We start from the raw sequence: 22,267 nt of genomic DNA on the forward strand, positions 1-22,267 counted from the left end.
ACCTCACAGACACACTTGCCATAGTCACCACACTGTCCTGTCCCATGCTACCACCTGCCAACTGTCCCTCATCTATGGCCACTGGTGACGGGGTATGTATAGGCAATGTGACTGTGTGCGGGGATGGGGTGGATTACAGTGGGATGTCAACCGATGGCACAGCTTCAGCCCCTGACAACCCTGCCTGTTCCTCACCATTCCTATCATTATTGTCAGAGTCTGTACTGAGGACACTAACATCAGTTTACCTGCAGGAAGGACCCTGACCCACCTCGCCACCTGTGAGGGGAAAACAAAATACACATTTTAAGACCTGTACATCATTGCTTACCTCTACACACTGTCTTACACACACACACACACCCACACACACATACAGACACACGCACACACACACACGCACACACGCACACACACACACACACACACACACACACACACACACACACACACTTACAGATGATGAGGTGGCACAAAGATATTAAACAGACCTCTCATTACCCAACTGTCAACATGCATGGCATATGGTACTCAACAGCATGCACTGCAGCTATACTCAATCCCTGTTACCAAAATTATACATCTCTGTGATCCATGAGTTGTGTTAGTAGGTGATCCCCTTTCTCTGGAACACACTGCACTGATGTACACAGTATTGCTGTGAAGCTGTTCAGCACCCTGGCACATACTGTGCACCATACCTCAGGGGTGTACACACCATTGCTAAATGTGTATATGTGTGGCAGTTATGTTTCTCTGTTTCTCACAGGCCATATGTGTTTGTCTGACACATACCTGGGATGATATGAGGACAGATGTCAATACTGAATGCCTGATGTCTGATTTGCAGATCTCGTCATCAGCAGTGCATGCATGAGCAATAAAATACAATTATACTGGCAACCTTCAAAGCTTACTGTGGCTATGAGAAGTGTACACACCCTTATTGACATGCCACCCTCTTCCCTGATATGCCATGGGGCCACAATACTGACTATGCTAACATTACACACACCTGATATGTGACATATGAACTGTGCAATCAAATGCAGTATCAAACAAATGTGTTAATTTTGCAGATGCTGATTCAGATGCATACAATATGTGGGTTGCATAAGTGTGCACACCCTTAACATGATGGTTTGTTGCAGCACCTGTTAAGTGAACTACAGCAGTCAGTATTCCTGGAATGGGTATACTAGCATGGCCCATCTGCACTTGCCATTAATTGGTCACTCCACTACACATGTCCCCCAACTGTTCCAAATTGCAAGGTCAACTCATGCACAGCCCTTGGAGGTCACACAGTGCCTTCACTATTGCTGTGCAGTCGGGGTTATGTCTGGCACAATTCATGACCTTGACTGTGTTCAGATACAGCCATTCTTAGTAAGCTTTGAATGTATGCTTCAGTTCACTGTTGTGTTTCAGGATGACACCCCCCCATCCTCAGCCTTTTTGCAGATGCTTGATAACTATGTGCCACATATGAGTGTCATTTTGCAGTGTCCCAAATTCCCAACACCATGTCTACCAGCCTAGTTCCTGCTAATGAACAGCAAACCTAAAGGTGTACACTGGCACCAGCAAGGTACAGATGGGGATGGTGGGCCTGAGGTGGAGTGAAGTTTTGCTTGTGCAGTACATGTCTTTTTATTAATACTGTCTGTAAGTTTCAGCCTTGTTCTCGGTACATCATTACATATTGCAACACATACCTTTGGGAGACTTTTGATGTTATGCATATGCTATCTGTAGAGAGCCCTGGATGATGTTTCCTGTGGAACAACTCTTCCATCTGATTACCCTAACCCATAGGCCACATTTACGCAGACTCCATGCAATTGTCAACACAGGTACTGCAAAGGCAGTACTTGCTAGACATTCCTGAAAGTCCTTCAGTGTTGCAGCATGTTTCTATGCAGCCTCCTTGACCAGTTTGCAACATGTGTTGTCATCTGTCTTGGATGGCCATCTGTTTATTTTCTACATTAATATTGTCTCATACTTCATTATCACATACATGACTATTTGCACTGTTTACCATGGTATATGCAATGGCGAGGTAAGGCTACATCTCCCACTCCTGAGTGCTACTTTTGGATATGGGATCCATTCCATGGTTTGTAAGATGTGTGCAAGCCACGGCTGCCTCTGTTGCAGGTGAGTGGTCAAATGTCATGCACCTACGTCTTGGACACCAAACTATTACTTGGTATGACACTGAGGACCTGTCCTTGGAAGGTGCATACTCATGAATAGTGAATGCTGTCAGTACCTCAAAAGCTGCTTCTACAATATGTTATTTGGAGTGTGTGCACACATATGCTTCCAGTGTTTGTTAAGGTATGCATTCCCCCTCCTAACATAGGATGTCATAGTGCACATTCATTGCTCATGTTAGGATCACATTACAGGTCGTAAGAGTTGCGGAATGTGGTATTGTGATATGCCATTGTGTAGATCTGTAACAGTTGCGATTGTAATAGTGGTATATATACTGTTGTAGCCACTGTATAAGGGTAATGTTTCAGACATGTCCCTACTGTAGGACATTTGTCCCACCATTATGTTCATCTCTGTCCACACATCTTGCACTGACAGGTTGTTAGTTATACTGCAAGACTCTTACATACCCTTCAAATATACCACCATGGTGACCACTGTGATGCAGTGCAGTTAACAGCAACAATAGGTGAACATGTACAGTATGCATTATGGGTAGATTCCAAAGACATGCATCTGGAGCATTTCTCCCCGGGCCTCCGCTGAAAACAGGCTCTGTGGAACCTAGTCGGACATTCCCGGTCAACAAATGTTAAATAAAAAAAAAAATAGATGTGTTAAATGTGTGCATGGCAAATACCATGTCCATAACATGGCTGGTGTATTGGCAAACCTGAACAAAATAAAATCATACTCCCCAGCTACAGGCTGCTGCCCCAGAGGTATATTAGAGGGGCCTACATAGTTGTGTGAGAGATGTGATGTTAGTAGCCACACCGGTGACATTGGTACAGGGTGGGAGCAGCATTTCAGTACAGCAACAGAGCAGCATTTCAGTACAGCAACAGTACAAACCTACAATGCTAGAGATTATGCTCATCTGTTCATTACTACACTGCAGCAACAGACTACATTGTCTTGACATATGCATGAAGATACTTTACAGATTAAGATGGAGAAGCAACAGTGGTGTACTAATGTGTCCTGGGGCCTTAGCTGCATGCTCCTTATCCATTGTGTGGGTAGCACCCACCTCCACAATGCTATCAGCAGGTTCTTGGCTTGGCTGATGGTCGGGTGCCCCAAGGCAGGTGAGGAGCTCCTCAGCATGTGTCAGTGGGGGCTGGATGGCATGACCCCAACCTGTGGCTTGCTGGTCCCTCCAAATTGCAGCAGCATGCTGAAGGGCATGGCGTATTAGGTCAGTGCACCAATGTCACACCTGTTCATAACTGCGGTTATGCAGGCCGACATCATTTACCCTGTGGACGAGCTCCTTCCACAGGGTGGTCCTCTCCTGCAGATCATGGGCTATATGCCCAAAGAGGGTTTGGTGGTGCTGCACCAGGTAGTTTATGAGGATGTCATTTTCCTGGGGTGTATATGCTGGAAGGTGCTCTCTCGACATAGTATCTGGAAGGCATAAAGAAGAAAAAAAGGTCTGAGGAACTCATACTGCAAGGATATAATAGTTGTTAATTGACATCCCCCCGACCATTTCTGCAATAATAATCTGAACACACAAATCAATGGGCATGTCTACACCAAACCTACTGTTGGGACATATATCCTATTCTGCAACAAATATTGAAATGTGTTTCTATTTATGTTTCATGTTGAAACACTATCATTGGTGGCCTGTTGCTAACAATGTAACCTGCATGTCATTGTAATGGCCACTGTGGTTCCATATATGCATGTGTTCTGTTTGCTATGCAACTTCTCCAAATATGGTGTTTTGGGTTAATAGCTAATCCTGGATTGTGTTGACTATTACTACTCACATATGTTCTAAAACTGTGACACAATAGCAGGTTTGGGAAGGCTGTTCCCAGCAGAAACACCTCTCCCACCTCATCTGGCCATGTTACCAGCCCACAGCACATCTGAGACCCAACCTGGGACCTCCTCATCTGCTGGTCCTGCACTACCTTCAGTTGGAACCACCTCAGGGGATGGTGCTCGTCTCCCTCTGGGAGCATGCACAGACAGGATCCTGTCACCTGATGTCAGGTTCAGGGTCTGGTGCATGGGGAGCTCCGTAGAGAATTGGGGGATCTGCTACACTACCTTGAGGCTCTTCTGACAAAATTAGAGGGTCAGCGTTCTCCTCCTACTCAGCCCCCAGCACAGCCACCTTCTGGGCCATAAAGGTGCAGTGGTGCCTGCCCATGGTTGGGGAACTCAATCCCACTGTTTCTATTTGGGGGTTCATGGGCTTCCAATTTCCATACACCCCACCCCGTCCAAGGTGTTTAACCACCACATGTCATATTTCACCCATGTATACTGTCTTGTCTGTCTTCCCAAACCAACCTACCTCACCAAATATACCTACTCTCCTTCCCCAACATCCCACTGTCACCTTAACAAACAAAGGGCAATGTGCTCCCAACATAAATTTTACACCAGACGTAACTGTCCACTTTGCACCCACTTACAACTGCTTACAGGTGCCTTAATCACTCTGTATCTAACAGCCCCTGTTCTGACCAGCAGATAAATTATCAGTCATTGCAAGTATGTGACCTAGGGCCCTGCACAGCATAGCCACATCAATCTATCAGTAAGCCATTTGAGCTGCAGATATGTATGATGTATTCTCAAACATATCATGCAGCACAGTCATTCAACAGTAGTGAAAATGTATTTATATACATATATATATATATATATATATATATATATATATATATATATATATATATATATATATATATATATATATATATATATATATATATATATATATACACGTGTGTGTGTGTTTGTTTATATGCAGACATACACGTCTCTCTCTCTCTCTCTCTCTCTCTGTTTTTTTTATAAACTTTTTTACACAACACCATATTTTGTATTAGAGAATCAGCTTGTAGTAAATCGTACATTAATGGTTGAATTGTACACATTAGACAACATTGACGTTTGATTTTTATGTGTATAAGGTCTTTTTGAATTTAGATATTTAGAATTCAAATAAGACTGTGTTGTTATAGCGTTAGCATTTGCGACACATCAGAAGATGAATGTCTTTGTGTGTTTAGACATTTTATTTAGTACAGACGTCATATTTATTTATTTTTATTTTTTATTAGTTCAGTGAATTTATCAACTCTATGAGCTGTAATTTTGTATAGAGTGTATTTGTACTAGTGTTCTTGTAACACCATATTTTATTTTAAGGTTGTATGAGCACTGTGTTGCATAGTGTTTTATAGAGCAGGATTTGCTATGTATTATATATGCTGTCTATTTTATACATTTATACCCTGGTTGAGCACTACATTTAAACTAAAATATTCAATGAGTATAAAATTATTTGGGGCCTTATAAATTTAAAAAAAATGTCTTTGAATTTTATTGTTGAAAGTATTTTGTTGTGCCTTGACCCTGTGGTTTGCACTGAGGCTCCTAGCATTTAGTTGAAAGAGCTTGATTAGAGCAATATTCAAATACATTTCCAGATGGAGCAATTAATTGCCCAATACACAGAGTTATCTCGACAGATTATTTCCCTGTTACAAGCTAATGGTCCTAGAAGGGTGGGCGACATTAGTAATGTTACCATTACTAGCTCACAAGCAGAATTGCTTACTTTACACACACACACACACACACACACACACACACACACACACACACACACACAGGCCCTTCGGGGTATTCTAACACAAGGATAGGAGCCAGAGATTTGAATAGTGATTCTGTAAGGCCAGGGAGACAGGGTAGCCATGAAGCAGCACAATCAGTTGTGTTACCTGACCTAGAATCATTACTAGCTCCACCTGTCTTTCCTAATGGACTGGTTTCTGAGCAGGGTACATGTTTTGGTAACTTTAACTCTCAACTGCAGTTATTTGAGAAGCTAACTAAGAAATGTAAAACACTTTAGATGGACAATGCATTCCTGGAATGCTCTATTGAGCTTAACCAGGTGCCAAGGGGACTTAGAGTATTTAAATTACCTATGGCTATCCAAGAAAATTCAGAAGCATTCCAAGAATTATTGGTTTTATATGACCGTACTGGGATGGATTTAATGTGGATTATTATTAGAGACAACACAGCTAAATTAGCCAAATTAAAAAATGAGTTGTTGACTTTAAAACATAGTATTTTCAACGATTTATTATTTGAGATTAATAAGGCATGATTTGATAAAATGTTATTAGACGTGGATAAATTTGTCAAGATAGAGTTAGAAAGAATTCAAAAGAAAATAATGAGAGATACATTAGAGTACAAAGAAAAAAGGGCATATCCCTCTCAAAGAAGTGTTAACAACATGAGGGATGAGAATGCAAACATTGAACATGCTACAGACACCAGGGATGACTTAGAAGTAGTTCAAACAGTTATTTGTGATAACAATGAGGCTTTTTTAGACAATGGGCAACCACTAAGATGCTCAGACTGGATAAGGAACTGGGCACATTAACCAGAGCTATGCAGATACGAGAATCCCGAGGCATCAGAATTATTAATCAAGGGGGAGGTGGGGAGGACAACACCAAACAAGATACAAACAGTGGCACAATCATCAAGTGAATTACAACAATTAGGCTCTCCTATATGGTCCAGTGGCAGAAGGATTAATGGGTCTTTAGCAGAGTTGCTTTGTGACAATAGGGGTGATTTCATCCTTGACGAATTCAAGGATGTTGAAGATGGCAGTTTCACAATTAATTTTAAGTTACAGGGTGATCAGGATTTTAAAATCTACAACTATTCTGATTTTTTGATCACTAAACATCATCTTAGTCTTTCAAAAGAGGTTTTTCTTTTGTCCCTACTTTTAGGTATGAGACAGGGAGATTATTAATCAACCTCAAACTATATACTAGGCTCTTAATTTAAGGTTACATTTTGGCAATAAAATCTCCCCTGACATTGACAACAAGTATTTAGTTTTGAAAAGGAGTAGTGTCTTTATTCCACCCTATAATCCAGCAGTTGGGATATTTGAGCGACTTTGTGGTGTACAAATACGTAGATGCTTGGAAAGAGAAACACTATCTAACAGTAATTTGACTAGTGCAGAAAGGTTTTGCCTCAAAGAATTGTCCAGCAATAATCAATACAGGGTTATGAAACCCGACAAAGGTGGATGGGTCATTATTATGGCAAATATTGATTATGAATGTAAACTGCGTTTACTACTTAATGGCGCAGAAACTTATGAAATGGTCTCTAAATTTGATGTACGAGTGTACACAAAAATTGATTGGCAACTTTATGAATATCTGTGTGAGGGGATTATTTCCCACTGATGAATTTAAATACCTGTTAGTTGAACATCCCATTATTCCATCAATATTCGGTATTCCTAAAGTCCATAAGAATGAAAATAGTCCACCATTTAGGCCTATTGTTGCAGCAAGGGGTTCAAAGACTGAACCTCTGGCAGCCTTTATTGATATTATATGTAAGAATATTCTGGACAATTTACCACACATTTTAAAGGAGTTGTGGCATTGTCTGGATGCTATTAGGAACACCAGTATTGATGTTGGAGATGAATTTTGGTTTGTGACAGTTGATGTCATTAACTTGTTTTCTGTGATCCCCCACCGGATCGGGTTAGAAATGTTTAACAACAGTCTTTTGAAATATAGTGATTTACATCATGTAAGGAGGAGCCTTTTAGTAGAATTGCTGGACATGGTATTATACAATAACTTCATATTCTTTGATGGTGAATACTATAAAAAGATACATGGGGTTGCAATGGGTGCCAGCTGTGCACCCATCTATTCCAATTTGGTATTGGCAGATTGGGAGCAGAATTTTGTTTTCAAGTCAGATTATAGGTCAAATATTATGTTATACTTAGCATACCTGGATGATATCCTGATTTTTTGGAAGGGATCTAAGAATGAGTTAAAAGTAAATAACCACAAAAGCATTTGTATCAGTGCTCTCTATATCCCCCCTGGTAACAACACCACTACTCTGAAGGACATAATCCTCTGGACTTCGACCAATATTAAGCAGGAGACCTATATACTTGGAGACGTAAACATCAATTGGAATAAAATCAATAACCCCAATCTCACCATATCCATCAATCTATTTAACTATACACAAATTACTAACTCCATCACCAGGTCCAATGAAACAAACCCCCCAGGTACCACACTAGACTGGAACCTAGCTTCCCGTCCCAATAAAATCCTAAACTCTGGCATCACACCAGACCCTATAGGAGACCACTTGCCAGCATTTATCTACCAAGCTACCCAATCCTCTCCTCACCTACACCAAGTCATCCACGCACGTAACCTCACAAACTTTGACCCAACTACCTTCTCTAACTCCCTGAAACAAACAAATTGGAACCCACTATAAACCGTTCCACTAGATAATGCGGTAGAATTTTCAACTCCTCCTTCTTAAACATCCTCAACTCCCTAGCGCCACCAAGAACAAAAAGAGTAAAAACCAAATCCGCCCCTTGGTAAACCAAAGAGACCAAAAAACTTATGCTACAAAAAGACAAATCCTGGAAACCATACCATCAAAACAAGCAGCCTGAAACTTTTCTTAAATATCAACAACTCCGCAACCTTGCTAAGAAACAAATCATCAGAGACAAAAAGTCCTACTATATTAAACTCCAATCTAACCAATCTAAAAGCACAAAATAATTCTGGAACTCCATTAATTCTCTTTTCAACCCAGGTACCAAAAGCAAGCACTGCCCTGACACCAGCAAAACTGACCCTGAAATAGCCTCTCTATTCAACTCCTTCTTCACTAACTCCTTAGCTGAACTGACCAAACCCTTCCCTAACAATAACCCCTCCCCTCAATCCACCCTTTCATCACCACCACCTACAACACCCTCCACCCCCAACCCTCCGCCTATATTCAACCTTAAACCCATCTCAACATCCTATATAAAAAAAATTACTCTCCAAATTAAAACCTTGCTCCAATGCCCCTGACAATATCCCATCCTCCTTCCTAAAAATAGCCGCAGATGGTATCGCTCTTCCCATTAGCATCCTGATCAATAGATGTATGCTAGAATCTTATGTTCCCAAACTATGGCGCAATGCCTTCATCCTACCTCTCCATAAAGAAGGCAAAAACAATAACATTTCCAACTTCCCCCCATAGCCATCTTCTCCCCAATTTCCAAACTGCTAGAACAATGCATTTACATTCAGCTCATGCCATTCCTAGCCAATAATCAACTAATCACTCCAGCCCAATACGGCTTCCGTCCAGGCCATAGTACAACCACTGCACTTCTCTCCTTCCTAGACACAATAAATCTTGCCTGGGACTCTGGAAAAATAGTTTTTACTGTTCTTCTAGATCTGTCCAAGGCATTCAATACCATCTCCCACACCTATCTCCTAAACCATCTCTCCGACCTTAATCTCTCCCAGAATACCTTATCCTGGTTCTCTAGCTACCTCTCCAGTAGATCTCAAGCTGTAAAATGGGGGACAGGCACCTCAACCTTCCTTCCCACCCCCACTGGGGTTCCCCAGGGATCCATACTCAGTCCAATGCTGTTTAACATCTTTATTAACAATTTCCACAAAGCCATACCCAATGCCAAAATTGTACAATATGCAGATGATTCCACATTAATCTGCATAGTCACCAACCTCCCAGAGCTTCAGACACTGATCCAAGCTGCTTTCTCCACCACTGAAAATTGGATGCTTCAGAATCACCTCTCACTAAATGCCAATAAATCCAAAATACTATTATTCTCTCCCTCAAAAGCTTCCCCTCTTGATAAAAACTCATTCCAAATCATTAGCCAAAACAACTCCACTATAGAGGTTGTTCCCTTTGCCAAACTACTTGGGGTCACTATTGATGAACCCCTGGAATTCGACACTCACATCCAGCAAAACATTAAGAAAACCCATATAAAACTTGGTATGCTATACAGGAACATCCAATTTCTCTCTTCTTCCACCAGACAAATGCTTGCCACTACCTATCAACTCCCCTCACTAATATATGGCGCTCCTCTATTAACTAACTTATCTGCCACACTGACTTCAAAATTGGAAGTCTGTTATAATAAGATTTCTAAATTTGTCACCAAAGCCAAATACTCCTCCCATCACTTTATTGCCCTTAATTTGTTAAACTGGTTTGAACTCTCCAACCATGTAGACTATCTTCAGATTACCACAGCCCACAAACTAATCTTTCAACCCTCTAAGTGCCCTGCTCTATGAAACATCCTTCTCCTCTACACCTCTCAGAGAACTCTCAGATCTACTCACCAAAACCTAATCTGTGTCCGAAAACCCAATTGCCCTGCTGGTCAACTCCTACTATCCTTTTCCTTAGGAAAAAATGGAATTCTCTTCCTTCCTCTCTAAGGACCTGTGCAAACTTTGAAAACTTTAAATCTCAGTTACATTCCTACCTTTACTCTAACAGAAAATGCAACTGCATTCTCCCCACCTAGTCCTATAATTCTCTCTCCACCTCTAAACCCCTCTCCAGCTATGATTGCTAGCCTCTCTAGCTATGATCTATAGGCTACCACACATATGTACATATTGTACATATCAAATTTGTACCATGTACTTAAGAATTTACACCTGCTCTCTAACATAAAATGTAACTGTAAATTGCTCATTAATAATATTGTGTCTGTATCTAAAGGTAACATGTACCTAAAAAATTACACCTGCTATCTAGCATGAAACATAATTGTAAAGTGTTCTTCTTTTCTATATTGTATCTGTATCTAAATTTTGTAACATGGAGCTTTTCTCCCCAGGCCTCGAATGAAAACAGGCTCCCTGAGCCTAGTGGACATCCCCGGTCATCAAACTAGAAATAAATAAATAAATAAATAAATAAATAAATAATGAGGTGGAGGCATTCATTGATTATTTGAATCAAACAATTGAGTTTTTGAAATTTACAAATCATATTGATAAACATCAAATAGAGTTCCTGGATATTCTGTTATATATGGAAAATGAACAAATTCATTCAAAATTTTTTCGCAAAAAAACATATAGCAATTCTTTTTTGCATTATAACAGTTGCCACCCTGACCACCAAAAGAAAAATGTGGTTAAGGGGCAAATGATACGGATGTCTAGGTTGATTAGCCAAGATATCTGTTTCAAAACTGAAATGGCAAATCTAGTTGATGTGTTCAGGAATAGAGGTCATCCAATGGAGGTACTTAATAAAAACAGTGCAGAGATAGAGAAAAGAAGATCTAGTGACTTTATACCCATCCTTCTAGACAACAACAAAAATTCTGACAATGTCAACATTTTTACTAAAGACAACCCTGGTCAAAATTATTCTGCTGGTATGGTGTTGGAATTTAATCCAACAACAGTAAAGGTTAGGAACATTATTAATGCTGTATGGGATAGAGTTTTTACCCAAGGCATCAAGGACATAATAGGAATTGCTCCTAAGTTTATCAATAGTAGGGCGTTCTAACTTGAAAGAATTGTTTAAGAAAAATTTGATTAGTCAAGATAACAGACCCTCACATATGAGTAAATGTGGTACATGCAGTGTTTGTAAATACATCAGTGATGAACCATATGTACAAATTTCCAGTTACAAAAGAACTTTAAGATGTCCAGGACATTGTAACTGTACTACTAAGATGGTTATTTATGTGGCTACTTGCCTGTCATGCACAGTGTTCTATGTAGGGATGACTACAAGAAAACTCAGACTTCGTATATTGGAATACATTAGGGACATTAAGAACAAGAAAGCCACGAATGTCTTGTTTAATCATAGAAAGGTCTATACCAACTACAACATTTTTTTATTTTTTTGTCATTGATAAGTTAACTATGAAAGACTTTGGGGGAGAATTTAAAACCTTATTAGAAGTTAAGGAATGCTTGTGGCAGTTACGCCTGGATGCTTCAAATGCACCAGGCTTTAATGACAGCATTTACACAGCCTGTATATTAAAATATAAATCACAGTTTGTTTAAATACATATTAATGACTGTATAATATATTTCATGACCACTTATTTTATTTTATTTCAAAATTGTATCAGGTTATTGTGCTGCAATCATCAATAAGGTAGATATTACTCATACATTCAAATGTGCTTATTTTGTAATGTGGTTTCAGCTTAACAAGACTTCAAGTTTAACTTGACTATTGGAGGGTTAATGTTTAATTACTTTCAGGGTACTCATGATTTACTGTTTTAATTTAGTATTTAAGTAATGTTTTTTGTACTGTTTACTGACTCTGAAGAAGCCCAATGGTGGGTGAAAGCGCTTAGTCAGTGGTGGATTTTGTAATAAAGCTGATTTTTCTCCTGGTACGGACTGGTTGTTTTACTAGTGCTAGTTCGTTTTATTTGTGGATATATACATATGGGTGTACTGCTTTTGGTCGAATTATATTTAGTCAAAAATGATTTCCGGCAGCCCACTTCACTGAAAGCGCATTTGACTTAAAGCACATTTGATCGAATTCCATTTGGTTGAAAATAGAATATAGCCCCTGCCCCACTGCAGTGTGACCCTGGAGTGAGAATATAAAGTTAGGGGGGTGGGGGGGGCATAGCCCCCCACATTGGGGGGTGTGGGGGGCATAGCTCCTTACATTTTGCAACTAGTTTTTACTGACGTTATATGTTTCAATGTATTTTTAATTGGATACACATGTATATAATAGTGCATACACTGCAATTATGTGGAAGGCTGCACCCCCCACACCCCCCTTACTTTACATTCTCACTCCAGGGTCACACTGCAGTGGGGCACGGGCTATATTCCATTTTCTACCAAATGGAATTTAACCAAATGGGTTTTCAGTGAAATGTATTTTTGGTGAAGTGGGCTGCTTGTAATCATTTTCGACCAAATGTAATTCGACCAAAAGCAGTAGACCTATACACATATATATATATATATATATATATATATATATATATATATATATATATACACACACACACACACACACACACACACACACACATATATATATATATATGTATGTATGTATATATATATAGATATATATGTGTATATATATATATATATATATATATATATATATGTATATATATATATATATATATATATATATATATATATATATGTAGCTGTATATATGTAGACATGCATATATATATATAGATATATATATATATATATATATATATATATATATATGGAGTGCATTCAGACATTGGGTCCACACTCTAAACCACCTTCCCCCACAGCTGCACTATTCTGCCTTGCTATGAAACAGAGCGTCACATGTGGACATCGCCTAACATTAGGGGGGTATATATAGTGCCAGATTGCAAGTAAGCCTATTACAAACCTGTACATTTTGGAAATGATACATTTCACATTACCACGACTGTCCTGAAGGTGGTGGAGTCTGAAACTCATGTGTCTGTCATGACTTCATTACTTCCACCTTCAGGTATTTGCCATACTAGTATACATGTTTTGAGAAACAGAACAAACACTATGATGGCTTACATCTTGTCATTCTGTGCAGATCTGCACAGTTGACAAGTATGGCCCAATGCCCACAGGGCCAGATGCTATGCCCATGGCAGTTGCTCAGCAGGGCATCATTACAGCAGCACATGATGACACATATAAATCTTTCAGCATCATCTATCCCATTATTACAGACCACATACTACATTCAGTTACATGCATAGATGTTTCACATACCTGTTTTAGTATTGTGCTCCCTTCTGTGCACACTTGGATATGTTCCTTGTTTGATTTTATTTTGTTTTGGTTTGTAGCATTTTTTAGTGTTATTTTTGTTGGATTTTCTCTCTCTCTCCCTCTCTCCACTACAGTGATTGAGCTTGTTTGAATAGGTTGCAGCATGGATTTTGTAGGTGATCCTCATGATTAGGTGATGGCTTCTGCACCAATTGGTGTTCCCCACTTGCTAATTGCATGCAGCCAGCTGTGTATTACTTCCAATTACCAATGTCATAGCAACCCACTACTATAAATGACTACATCATGTGGGCATTGCCTCTTTACCTTTCTTGTATGGAAGATATCCTTCCTGTGTGTGAGCAGCAGTGTTACAGACAGCAAATTGCAATACTTCTTACAGCAGGACTTGCGGACACAGGCCAACTACATGTTTGTATAAGGTTCCAGACCTACGGACAGTGTGAGTGTTGCTGTTAAATGCATTGAATACTGCTAGTTTTACAGGGTTTGTGTGTACATGCTAGTTTTGCATGGAATGCAGTCTGTCTGCATAGCTCTCAACTGTGAGCCTATCCACATGATGGCCAGAGGATTGACTGTTGTGTTTTATCTGTTCACCACACAGGTCTTGTCTCTGACATAACAGTGGCATTCTCTCCGTTGAGTGCTATCAGTACATGGCAACATCTATTTGTGTTTCTGACTTCATATTCCTGAGTAAGGGTATGTTGCAAGCAATCGTGTAATACCAGCAACTTTCACAGTGTATATCAGCAATATTGCAGATATGGCCCTGGGTTCCAGCCTCTGTCTTCCACCTATATACCAGGCTTTGTCCAGATGTCATGCAGCAAGAGGTTGTTAATTAATGGTCTATCATTATTTAGTGCTGGCATTACTGCTATCGTTCTAGTGATGTTGTGTACTCCCACACAAATTGTGGGGTAGGGTCCCTATATATGAGGGCTACAGCTGGACAAAACGTGTGTGACCTTGTACAGTCCAGAGGTCAGTGTATGTAAAACACTGTTATATTCCCTGGTAAGACATTTTATGAGGGAGGGGTATTAAATGCTTTTAACATAACAATAGACCTATAGACGGTTTGTGGATGATATTTTTCTTTTGCGGAATGGTGAGCTTTCTTGTTTGCATGATTTCATCAAATATCTAGAGTCCACGACTGATTTCTTGAAGTTTACTATGATCACATCTATACATAAGGTTGACTTCTTAGATGTTACTGTACATAGGCATGACTCTGGGGTTCTTAGCACTGGTTTATTTCGTAAACCATGCTAGAAAAATAATCTGCTAGAATTTAGCAGTATGCATCCTAGATTCATATTCCCTAATATAGTGAAGGGACAATATCACAGAATGAAGAGGATTTGAGGGCAAACTATTCTGAATGATGAAATTAATACTTTAGAGCAGTTGTTTGTAGACAGGGATTATACTCGGATGGTATTGGATAGGGCTAAGAAGGATGCGTTTGAGGATATGAATCCAACTGTAAATAGCTCTGTATATTCATTGAAAAATGGCTCTGCATATTCATTAAATTATCCCAGATATAACAGACATTCCAGGGGTAGGAAACTTAGTTTTATAAGAAAATATGCCAATGATAATGCAGTCATGTTAGAAATTATTAGACAGACTTGGCACATGTTAACCATATATCCTACTACTGTTGATATTGTTGGAGAAGTACCAAGTTTCATATATAAGAACAACTTAAATCTAAAACAACTTCTATGCAAAGATCTGAGGCAGTGTATTAAGCAAGATAAGGGCCAGCATTTTGGCACTTTTCCTTGCAGATGCTGCAATATGTGCAGATCAATAAATGCAACACAATTCTTTTGTCATCCTATTCTGAATTTTAAATTTCTTCCCAGGTTTCATGCCACTTGTGATAGCAGCAACCTAGTATATCTTGCTAATTGCAACTGTTGTGAATGTTTTTATGTTGGCAAAACATCTAGAAGGCTGAGAGACAGGATCTATAACCATCTCTATGACATTAGGAATTTTAATACACAGAATGCTTTGGCCAAACACATTGTTGAGTTTAACACACATAGCTTTAGTTTTAAGGTGTTGCAACTGGTATTTGATAATCCAAGAGGGAATAACGCCAACAATTATCTTGAGTCTGTTGAAATAAAATAGATTTTTAGATTACGTGCACATATTTATCCAGGCTTAAATAGCTATGTAAGCATTACGTCTGCCCTAGAGGCACAACCCTTTAAGTGAGTTTTCTGCAGTAGCTTTGTAATTGTTTAACTTATGTGGTCATGTTTTTTAACTTGATATTAATTGATTTTAATTAGTATTTAGTTTTGTTATTTAAAGTGAGTGCTTGACTTTGTATTTTGATATCTGGTGAAGCGTGGTTATTCCATGTGAAAGCGCTTATCCCTTTGGTTTTATTCTAGGAATAAACTGGATTTTATAGCTTTGGTGGTCCTACCTTGTTTGTTTTGTTCCATTGCTCATCGTTATCTGAGATTATACCTTTGGGCAGCAGTATATACCTTTGTTTTTACATATATAGTTGTGTATATGCATATATATATATATATATATATATATATATATATATATACATACATACATACATGCATACATACATCTACATATATAAATACATTTTCCCTACTGTTGAATGACTGTGCTGCATATGTTTGAGAAAACATCACATTTATGTACATCTCAAATGGCTTAGTTGTAGATCACTTTGACTATAGTATGTGGGGTCCTGGGTTTGAGACTTGCAAGGGCTTATTGATTTGTTGCTGGGCAGAACAGAGTCTGTTGGAGACAGAGTCATTAATGCACTTTAAAGCAGTTGTAAGCAGGTTTGCGCGGAGCTGCATGGAGCTAAGTGATGCTTACGTGAGCTCAGCTTCACTTACCCCTGCTTACGGCCGCTTAAACTCATGCTAATGTCAAATAAAGAAAAAAAAAGGGAGATAGGAAAGCAGTTAAATTGGGGCAAACAGGGGGAAAAACAAGATGAGAAACAGGTAGGGATGTGCAGCATGGGCGTAGGAAAGGAGAATAGCTCTGCAATTCTTTGGCAGCAACAGCTGCTTTCAGTGTGGGCAATTTAGAATTTGGAGCCTCACACCCTACAAGGAGGAGTGTGGGCATCATACAATAAGGATGATTGGTAGGGTTAGATTGTGTGATGGGTACTTGTCTCTGGGTGAAATGCAGAGCTATGTATGGGATGTGATTTTTTTTTGGAGGCAGATGTCCTTTTTTAAGGTGAGAGTGGGATGTTAAGGAAGGATTATAGGTAAGTGTGGTGAGGGAGGTTTGGTAGGAGAGGTTGCATTTGCAGACAGAAAAGACAGACTAGACAGTAGACAGGGGTGGTGTATAACACATGGGGGGTAAACATCTTGATGAGGAGGGTGGTTGGGAATTGGAGGCTCATGAACCCCCCAGATGATAGTAGTGGCACTGATGTCCCCACCCAATGGCATTCACCACTACTCCTTCACAGCCCCAAAAGTGGCTGTGCTGGGGTCTGGGCTGTAGGGGCTGCCTGCTCCTTTAGATGCTCCAGCCTTCCCACCACCTGGCACAGGTGGTCATCCAGCTCCAACTGGAGGGCACTGCACACCATGCCACAAACCTAGTCCTGGGTGACAACATCCTCACTGCGCCCACTTATGGGGGGGTGCCCCATCCCCTTCAGCAGTTCCACCCGAGGGTGGTGCAGGACCAGCAGATGAGGGAGGTCTGAGTTGGGTCCCAGATGTGCTGGGACCCAGTGCCTCGGCCAGGTGGGTTGGGAGAGGCAGATCTACTGGGATCTGCCTTCCTGTACGTGCTATGGTGTGGAAATTAACAATGAATGTTGGTTAGTCATGAACAAGACATTACAACATTAGTCAAAATAGCATGCATGGATATTCCCACTTACCCAAAGCAGTGCAATTATAGCAGTGCCATAGCAAACAGAACCCATGCATATATGGAATGGCATTCAGATTTGCAACAGCATGCCAGTTAGAGGTATGTCAGGCAGGCAATAACAATGATTATTCAACAGGGAATATTAGTATGCACACAGTTTAAACAAATGCTTAACCAAATGGAACAGTGGTCCCAACAGTAGATGTTTATTTAGGAACATACCCATGTTGGTTTCAGTGTGATGGCTGGATCAGTTGAGTGGTGGGGGAAGGGAATAGAGTCAACTGACAACTGCTATCAAGTATATTTGTCAGTACACTACTATTCACTACTCTACATTCTGACCACACTTACACTCTACCTGGGCCATGGGGCTGCTACAGCACACCAACATCTGTACATATCAACAGATCAAGTGTGCCCTTATTTTAGTTATACACACCATAACTGTTTCTATACAGATTTCTTTACCTGTGGGCCTTGTGCAGATGAACTGTGTGCAAATTACATTGCTGTTTCTGCACATATTTCAGATTCACATATTAGTTGCAGGCCCTGGAGTGTATGTTGTGCTTTTGACATACATCTACTGTGATATTCTCTGTGTGCGGGTTTCTTGGCAACTGGGGAAACTATCCATGACAGCATGACACTTGAGGGGCTTGTCTGGGCCAGACTGCAGAGTGTGGATGGTTAGCTTGCATCTATTTCTAGGACTGGGGCTGATCAACACAGCAATTGTAAACATTTTATAGTTATACACATCATACTCATATTTCTGTTCAGATTTTTTTACCTGTGTGCCCTGTGTGGAAAATATATGTGTTGCAGTACATTACTTTTTCTATTCACATTGCAGTTTACAACTGTAGAACCAGACTGACATGTTAGTGGCGGTCCCTGGATTTGGACCATGGTGTGCGTGCACAATTGAACTACAGGCCTAGTCCTTATCAGACTGAGCTGTTAGTGGTGGTCCCTGGATTTGAACCATGGTGTGTGTGCAAAATTGAACTGCAGGCCTAGTCTTTATCAGACTGAGCTACTGGGGAGGTGTTGTGTGTTGCTTGTGACATTTCTATCTAATGCATATTTTTGTGCACAGCACTTTTCTTATCAAATGTTGCATTATTTGTTTCCCATTTTCAGTAAAAATTATACATGCACAACAGACACTGGTGTCAGTGTTTGAGAAATATGTGCACATTAGCTGAATTTCACATTTGACTGTTGTACAACTACATACTGCAATTTAGATTCCTGAGTACAGAGTGTATGTTTTAAGTCTGCACCTGTTAGCCTTATACATTTGTCAGTACATTCACAGCTACATACAGCTGAAATTGAAAGGTTAACACAGGACAATGCTGGCAGACACACAAGTAAAACACATTCTGATGGAAATATGTACTGTTGCTTTTTTCAGTTATTTGACATGCCCATTCTAAAGTATGCAGACAAGCAGTGTTAAATCAGTTCACCTCAGTTAATGCATTTTGCAGGACATACACATTCCTATTTTTCAGGTACAAGTGAGAAGACACACAGTTAGTTTTGAGATACATATCTGTGTACAACTCAGAAATCCATAATTACTATGCCTGCATGATCTGCAAAGGGGAATGCTTTTCATTTCTAAGTGTTATGGTAGCCCTGACATGGCACTTTCTTGGCAGGTTCCCTCAACACACTCATGCATATTCCACTATTCCTCTCCTGCATATTGTACCTTGTTTACTACTGACATCTGTATTACACAGCAGCTGGAAATACTGCATTGTAATGCTGGCAGCCTGACACAGGCATTTATTCCTGACTTTTACAGCACAATTATATATATATATATATATATATATATATATATATATATATATATATATATATATATATATATATATATATATATACAGACAGTACTACCATTGCTATATTTTTGATTTATTACTGCTAATATTAGGAGGCATTCTGTACTTACCATAAAATCAATGTAGCCGGGCCAGTTGCTGGGCATGAGCCTCAACATTCTGGGACCTCTCCACAGCAGCTGTATGGGGAGAGATGACACATTAATCACACCTGTACAGTCAGAAGTTTAACTTTTTCCATACTTAGAAATACATAAGACTGCATACTTACAGACACATGGGACATCCTGCACTCAGGCTTCTTGGATCCACTGGTCCAAGAGTGCACACCTCCTCCACTTCAAGTCATTGTGGTGGTGATGTACCTGCTCATCAGTCTGGAGTATGCCAATGGCACTGGTGAGATTACATGCAAGCTGATTGCAGACGTCTGCTTTGTACTGGGAGCCCTGGTACTGGCCTTGCTGCAGCCTGGCATCATGTTTTTTACTAGGAGCCCAACCATGAACCTGGACTCCTGGATGCCCCAATGTTGTGCTCGGAAGCGAACACCCTCACCCACACCTGACAGTTTGGTCCTGCTGTGAGCAATCCCAAATGGTTATGGCTGTGTTCCCACCTGTGTGGTTTAAACAGGGCAGTTTTCCTGCACTTTTTCTTGATTGGCTGGTTTTAAAATGCTGAACTATGCTTAGCTCTGTGCAAATCCGCATAGCAATGCTTAAACCAGATAAGCACAGCTGAATGCAGGTAAGCAATGCTTACACTAGCAAAGCATTGCTTAAATATATTTTTTCATTAACATTATAAATTATTTTTTACATTTATATTTTACATATTCCCACCCCTACTGTGCTATACGTGAGCCATATGACTGACATCTATCATTCAAATTCCTTAAAAGTTTATTAAATAAATTAGCAGAGGGGGGGATTCAAACCAAGCATGTTTTACATGCTAAACCATGGCAGTACCACTATGCTACAGCAGCTTGATGACATTTTCTATCATGGTAGCACTTGTCTATCATTTTCAGGATTTCAGTCAGATTAAGCATAGTGGTGCGCCATGCAAACAAGCTGCGCACTGCTTAAATTTCAGTTTTATTTAATAAAAAACAATTTTGTGTTTTTATTACTTTCCTCTTGCCCTACTGCTTCCATGCATGTAGGGCAAGAGTGCATACATTTGGGGGTGTGCACCTGAAGGCTGCTGCCTTCTAGGTGTGTTTGTGTTTTTTTTTTTATTTCAGTGTCCACAGACACTGAAATCTTAGCTACTTACATTTCATTGTCTGCGTACACTGGTTTAGTACATAATATTAGAGCCAGGCTTTAATATTATGTACATTGGCACTCATCTGTATCACAAAGTGCCATACGGCACTTTCTGAGTGAAGGGGGCATGTTACATGTGCAGGCACTGTTGAAACACACCCCCTGCACTCGTTCATGGTTCATGTCCATTTAGATTAAACAGCAGCACGCTTTCATGCTTATGCAAGGTGCGCTGCTATACTAAATGGAAACGAACCACTCCGTGCAAGAATAGTCTTATTCTTGCATGGAGTTTCGTGAATCCCAGAGTGTAACTTTTATTTTTTGTAATAGAATAGTCTGTTGAAAGTATTATGTTCTATAATTTGGTTTCTGAGGAAAGCCTTGTTCCCTGAATATTCCTGATGGATTTTTAGTTAGTTTGAATTGTAAACAACTGCTCCATCTGCTATTATTCAAATTGCTTGTGATGCGTGGTGACATCAGCAATAAATTTAAAGCTGTACTCCCAAAAGAAAAAGAAAAAATCAGGAATTAAAAGGGCCACTCTGGAATTCGTGGTACCCATTATTTTGCCCTCAAAACTGGTAAATATTGAGGAATTTGGTACAGTTGAGAGGTATGAAGTGTGAAGCACTACATACTGCAATCCACAGACACCAGCACCTCCTAACAATTACATTTAAATTGTTAGGGGACTGGTTTGGTCCTAATCTTCCCTCTACACACCACACAGAAAATATTGTATACAACCTCTGTCAGAAATGAAAACACACAAAAAGTCTCCATTTTATTATGGCAGTCAGGTACTTCAGTCATGAAACACCTGCTCATTCTCAGCATGGAATACTTGCTATTTCTCATTGTTCTTTCACTACTCTACACAAAACATTCCTTGAAATCGGTTGATCTAAAATCTGGTGAACACCAAGCAACTTCATGGTCTCAAACTAGAAAATGCATAACCATGCAGTTATTACCGGTATAGAACAAGTAACAAACAGAGAGAGATTTCTATAGTTGCCTGCTCTGACACTCAAATTACTTCAGAGTAATCATTGCCCTCTCTTGCTGAAAATGTTTAAAGCAATATTCTCATTACTGCCAATCCTCCACTGATTTTCAAAGTGCTTGCCTATATATGTTTGAAAAGGCCATCATTTAAACTCTGTGCAAAATAATAAGCCTTTTCAACAATTGCCACTACACTGTTGAATTCTGTCCTCTTTTCTTTCAGCATTCCACTATATAATCATCTCATAGATCTAGC

At 39.8% G+C, this 22,267-nt stretch overlaps 1 protein-coding gene across 3 annotated transcripts in view; it reads right to left on the reverse strand.

Moving 5' to 3' along the window:
- The window catches only part of LOC122808704 (complement C1s subcomponent-like), a 731,464-nt gene that overhangs the window by 610,983 nt on the left and 98,214 nt on the right, over positions 1–22,267 (reverse strand). The window contains exon 1 of one of the 3 annotated variants that reach the window (XM_044079694.1): positions 19,831–19,877. The exons of the other annotated variants lie outside the window; for them this stretch is intronic. Within the exon in view, the coding sequence (XP_043935629.1) occupies positions 19,831–19,866 (36 nt within the window). The 5' untranslated portion in view covers positions 19,867–19,877. Of the gene's footprint in view, positions 1–19,830; positions 19,878–22,267 lie in introns of those variants that run through there. 3 annotated transcript variants of the gene reach the window in all.

Source organism: Protopterus annectens, chromosome 8.part0 (genome assembly GCF_019279795.1).
Source record: "Protopterus annectens isolate FY-2018-M chromosome 8.part0, PAN1.0, whole genome shotgun sequence".
Taxonomy (NCBI): Eukaryota; Metazoa; Chordata; order Ceratodontiformes; family Protopteridae; genus Protopterus; species Protopterus annectens.